Source organism: Malaclemys terrapin, chromosome 5, assembly GCF_027887155.1.
Source record: "Malaclemys terrapin pileata isolate rMalTer1 chromosome 5, rMalTer1.hap1, whole genome shotgun sequence".
NCBI lineage: Eukaryota > Metazoa > Chordata > Testudines > Emydidae > Malaclemys > Malaclemys terrapin.
In genome coordinates, this window is record NC_071509.1 from 35,290,663 (window position 1) to 35,296,662 (window position 6,000).

General features: G+C 47.3%; 1 protein-coding gene across 2 annotated transcripts in view; it reads right to left on the reverse strand.

Moving 5' to 3' along the window:
* PPARGC1A (PPARG coactivator 1 alpha) overlaps positions 1-1,789 on the reverse strand; it is a 489,413-nt gene extending 487,624 nt beyond the window's left edge. For both annotated transcript variants that reach the window (XM_054030668.1, XM_054030667.1), the window contains exon 1: positions 1,567-1,789. In XM_054030668.1, the coding sequence (XP_053886643.1) occupies positions 1,567-1,653 (87 nt within the window). In that variant the 5' untranslated portion in view covers positions 1,654-1,789. The remainder of the gene's footprint in view (positions 1-1,566) is intronic.
* Positions 1,790-6,000: the final 4,211 nt, after the last annotated feature.

Consider the following 6,000-nt stretch of genomic DNA (forward strand, 5'->3'; position numbering starts at 1 on the left):
CGCGCACACAGACACGCAATGCCGCCAGGCTTTGCCTTTCACTGAGCACAGTCCAGGGCGAGGGGCTCCGGCGGTCCTTCAACAAGCCTCCCACCCCCATGGGTCAATATAGGCAAAGCGCCCTTGGTCCCGGATCGCCCCAGTGCGGCCCCGTGCCCATGCCCGGAGCAGGCTGGCCAAACGCTCGCTCCCGTCTAGCCCCAACCAGGTGCCTTCCAAGTTGGGGCTGAGAAATATCTGCTCCCACCCCAAGACCCGGGAGTTCGCTGTTCACTCGGCGGCTCAAGCGCAGCGGGCTCCGGGCGCTCAGGCTGGCTGCGGCGGCCGCTGGAGGAGGAGCCCGGCCGCCGGCTCTCCGGGCTGTGACCTCCCGGAGGCAGCGAGGCGCGTGCGGTGTCTGGAGCCCTGGCTGCGAGGGGGGTAACCTTAAACCGGCAGCGGCTCGTTCGGGGAGCTCAGTTTCCTGGAAACCGGCCCTGTGGGCCGCACGTTTTTCCATGAGCTCAGCACAGCTCTGCCCCCAGCAGGGCGGGAGCCGCGCAGGCGAGCCTCCCCCGAGCCCCTCCGCCACCTGACACACACACTCCCCTCCTCCTCCTGCCAGCCGGCCGGGCTGGGAGAGCTTCCCCTCCCTCCCCGGCCGCAGGCACGGGGCGCTGCTGCCTCGCCCGCTCCGTGCTGCAGTTCACCTGCCCGGGGAGCCTGGACATCCACGGCTCAACTTTTCCCACCGCCGCCCAGAAGAAACCCGTTCCCTTCCCCACCACACGCCCGTTGCCCGTGGACTTTCCCCAGGCCGGCAGTGGGGGCAGCAGACGACAACCGTTATTTAATTGAAGACATTCGGGAGGCTCCCAGAATAGCTCTTAACAACCTCAGACAGGGATTTTTTTTTTTACCCTTCCTCCTCCTCGCTGCTTTTCAGCTCGCCGCGCACCCTCCCAGCCTGCACCTCCTTGCCAAGGCACTTGCTGGGAGATTGGGCTGGGGGGTTCTTTGGGATGCACGGGCTGCATTGCACAGTCATCAAAGTTAAGTGGTGGCGGGTGGGGGGAGCTCTGAAGCAAAGAGGAATAATCGGGACTATTCCCATCCAGACAGGGTCAGTAATTAGGGCATGTGATGCCTCTTCAGCCATTTTGGGGGGGCTTCCAAGCACCTTAGCAGCTAGCACTGTTATCCCCCCCAAATACTCACATCCTCCCCCGCACCCCTCAGCGCAAGGCAAAAGGAAGAGCGCAGCCAAGGGGTGACTTGGGAAGGTTTCGCTTGAGTTGCCTTGTTGTGAGTTGTTTCTGGGTAACGCACCGCTCTCCACACAGTGCCAGCACCCGCTCCTAATTCTCCTCCTCAGTCCTCCCAGGAGGGGTTGGGGGGAGCGGAGATCAGGCACATTCCACGTCTCAAAAGCGCTTTCTCTCTCTCTCTCATTTTTCACCATCCTCCCCCTTTGAATACAAACCCACAGCCAGGGCAAAACCACTTCTTCCCCCGCCCCAGCTCGGCGTCCCCTGTGGCGCAAAGTGGGTGCAGGGGAGAGCGCTTGGCAGCTCAGCCACCTCTTACCTGGTTGTAGGAGTTTTCCCAGGAGGAGGTATAGTTGTAGAAGAAAGAAGAGAAGAAGGCATCTTCTGACAGCCCGCAGCCAGCCATCCTCCGGGTGCAAAGCCTCTTCGGCCAGGCACAGCAGCCTTTGCAAACTCTTGCTTCTTGGCTGAATCGCTGCTGCTCCTGGCGCTGCCACCCCGGCGTGTGCCTAGAGCTTTGCCCTGGCGGCGGCTCGCACGGCGTGTGTGTGAGAGGGAGGGGGGAGAGACTGGATGGAGAAGAGAGGGGATGTGTGTGTGCGCGTCTGTTTGTAGAGGCACTGAGGAGCCAAAGCCGGAGTCACGTGTACGCGCTCACTCCGACGCTGCTACTGCTGCTGCTGGGGACAGGCTGTGGCTACAGCCCCTAGTACTAAAGCACCAGCGCCAGGTGACCTTTCCGTCCCCACCCACCCCAATTTCCTCCCCGGCACCGCGGGTTGCGCAAGGAAACCAGAGGGCGCTCGCTTGCAGAACCTGCTGCTGCACCAAAACAAAAAGGACTGACAAGTGAAGTGGGGATGAGGCTCCTGCTTCTCTCCCACCCCAAGATCTGAGGTGCAGGCGCCTACCAAAGGCATCGTCTTCCCAAGTGCATTTAAACGTGCCCTGTGGCTGCAATTGATTGAGTCAGTTTGCAGCGTGAAACAATTATACGCCGCCAATTTTATTCCCCGCCTTCGGGATTATGTAAATCAATACAAAAAAGTTCATTTTTAGTTTCCAGACTACGATCAAGCAAAATCTACATTCTTCAAAAAAATAATCTGTGCGTGCGTGTACATATAGTCCATTTCTCCTCTTCCTCACACTAAATAAACAAATCCGGTCTCAGCTTAGCTCTCCAGCAGCATGAGCCTCCACAGTAAATGGGATGATATCTGAAGTATTCTTTCTAGTGATAACCTGGTTTTTCCTCTCCCATGTTGGTAGTCCTGTGCATAAAGCCTATTGCAGCATGTTATATAGAAGCTTTTCCAGCCCCTAAAGCCTCATAGGAATCTTGGAAAAATAGTTAAAAAGAGGTGTGTGCTATATTCATTTTTCTTCTCCCACAGGAGTCTTTCAAAGAGAGCCATCAACTTAATTATTTGATTTAAAAAAAAAGAGAGAGAGAGTTGAAGTAGCTGCAGAAGTTCCTTTTCATATGACTTCATTTTGTGCTTTTCCTGTTTTTTTTTGTTTGTTTGTGTTTTTTTAAATGTTTCTCTCTCAGGGTTATTTGAAAGCCCCACAAAATCAACAATGAACCTTTTCTAATTAGAAAGAGGAAATCATATAATTGACTGTACACAAACTGCTATCAAATGAACAAAAAAAAAAATCTCTAATCTTTGCTAGTCATTTAGGTGTTTGTCACATTAGTAAAGACCGTATCAGGCAACTCAGATGATCCTTTAGTAGTTCACCTGCACCATTTGTATACTCCACACCTGAGAGCACAATCCTCCAACAATATGAACATTTTTCACATCAATCAAATTTAATGCCACAAATAGGCACTGATGAATTCAGATGGGCAGCAGTAGATATAGTCTTGAGAAACAAAGATTCCCTTTGATGCAAAAAGCTTTAAGCCACAACAAACAAGGGAAGAAAAACAGAAAAAATTGTTTCTAAATGTTTTCCATGAAAAGTTAACTTTTTTTAAAATGTGTACATAAACCACTCCAACCCTTCTGAAGAACATGAGACATAAATGGAATAAGAAATTCAAATGTATTGAAGAGCTTCCAGGATTCTCTAAAACCGTGTCTTGGACTATTGAATCAACCACTTAATACAAAAAGTGTACACGCCCAGGCTCTCTGTTTGATGACCCTCAAGTGCCTCATGCCTACTGGTTCTCCACATTCCAAGGAAGCAGCAGTCCCTTGGTAGTAGCCATGGAATCCTTATGGCCACCCTCCTCCTAGTGATGGAGTCTCAGGCCTTGTCTACACAACAAATGCTTTTTCCAGTATAACTATACTGATATTGTTGTAGCGGCAGAGCCCCTTGTAGACACTGCACAGGTGCAGCTTATCCCAACAGGAGTTTTTATTTTGGCATAGTAATGCCACCACCCCAAATGACATTAGTTCTGTCATGAGAGTTTTGCCAGCATAGGTATGGTAGCTAGGGGTTATTTTTTTCCCCCACACCTAGACCCACATATCTATGTCAAGCAAACAGTCAGGTTGGTATAAAGGCCTCCTGGGTCAAAGAATACCTCTGCCTCCCCCAACTCAGGTGAAAAATACAGCAGAGAAAGCTCCAGGAACTGAATATGGGAGCGACTTAGGGCAGGTCTACACTAAAAAGTTAGGTTGACCCAGCTACATCACTCAGGGGTCTGAAAAATCTACACCCCAAGCAATATAATTAAACCAACCTAACCCCTACTGTAGACAACGCTATGTCAACAGAAGAATTCTGTCAGCCTAGATACAGTCTCTCAGGGAGATGGATTAACTACAGCAAAAGGAGAAACCCTCTCATCCCTTTAGTGAGCATCTAGGCTGAAGTGCCACAGTGGTGGCACTAATGTAGTGATTTAAGTGTAGACATAGCCTTACCCACAAAATTGTTGAATATTACCCCAATCATTTGTTTTTCATGTTGCCCCATCATTTTCTTTAGAGACTTCAATTTTAATTAACGTCAGCTGCCCATGAAAAATGCATTTAGTGTGAAAATTTTTCCATCATCGGAGACAGCAAAGACCAATGTAGAAAATTCATTTAATCTCCTTGCTGCTTCGTCATCCTTTAAAAAACTCTTTTCCTCTCCTCGTTGGGGGGCCACAGGGTCAACTTTCCAACCTTTTTGTTTCAAACATTTAAAAACATGCAATGGGATAGTGTTGGGTAATTACTGGTCTTAAGTTATTTACAGTATTATATGCTGCTTCTCCAGATCACATGCTGGTTTGTCACTCAACCAGACATTATGGAGATAGTTACAATAAACCATTTTTTTAACCACCAGATTTAGCAATTTCTTTAACATGCTAAATTATCATTCTGATTTTGAGGGAAGAAGAGGAGAGAACACCATTGCCCTCTCAATGTTATTTCTGGTAACTGGAATTTGAAATCAGATAAGATTCCACCCCAGTGATCATCTCCATTCTGGACTGAATGTCAAAGTTGTATTGAGGTTAGATGTATTGAAGTCCAAAATTTAGGTTTAGTGAAAAGGCTTTTACAAATCAACATATGTATTTCATTTTTCTTATTCCAGTGCAAAGTTTGAAATTTTAATATAAACATTCCCTTAGAGCATTTGCAATCCACAAAGTAATTTCTCTTACTTTTATTTTTCCAACAGACAAGGTTGGTATCAAAATAGATGGTTTTTCACATAGGTAACAGAGATAAGGAGGTGAAATAAGAATACTTTTAGCATAGGGTCACTGACTATCCAAAGTACCCTCAATTTGACATAAAACAGATTAACTTTCCATCCCATCCAGGCCAGAGCCTAAACATCTACGTAAAGCACTAGTCCACCAAGACAAAAGGCAGGGAAGCTGGGCAGTAAAACCATTCTTTCTATGGAGAATGAGACCAGGTCAATGAAGTAGGGCTCTGCTTGGCCATTCAAGACCTATGACAACAGTGTTTGCTTCTAACTTTGTTTTTTAAATCACTGTCAAGGGGAAAGAATGGAAGATAGTAACAAAAGGCCCTGGGGACCATGGGATGAAGGCAACACCTTCATAAACTAGATGATGGGGTATTAGAACAAAACTTGGAAGAATTGGGAATTCACTGGAAAAGTCGGAGATCCATGATCACAAGACAGCACTTGCACAGCACTAGGGATTAAAATATTACAATGGGGAAAGCCTGTTCCCCATATTTCTGCTCAGCCCCAGTAGTTGGGTTAACTTTTCCCATTAAATGGGCAGCCCTGCAAACAATGTGATTTCTGTCTGCTCAAGAGGAACATGATGCTTTACTCAAATAAGGCTGAGGTTCTTGGTTCACCCTTGATGTCTGAGAGCTACTGCCATGGACCATATTATTTTTCCAGATGCTCACTGGTTTCCTTGACAGAATTCTCGGAAAGGTAAATAAGGCCTCTCTTATGGGTCTTAGCTGTAGGATGTATATGTAGAGCCTTAAGACTTCAAGTGTGTCCTTCAAGCAGACATTCATATCAGTTAGAACAATTCAATGAAGATCAGGGTTCCCCTTTAATAAATTAAGTTCCAGAGTCGTCATCTGAAGCTTAGATTCTGGAGTACAATTTTGAGGCATATTCTACAGCTGTCCATTTTATCTAGGTACTTATATGCCCTACCCCCCAAATAATTAAACAGGGTACCCAAGGTCCTGTATAAAATCAGCTCCTCTCACTTTACATAAAGCTTGTAGCCAAGAATTAACATCCCAATGATTTTGGTCATGCATCACATTTCTAAGAA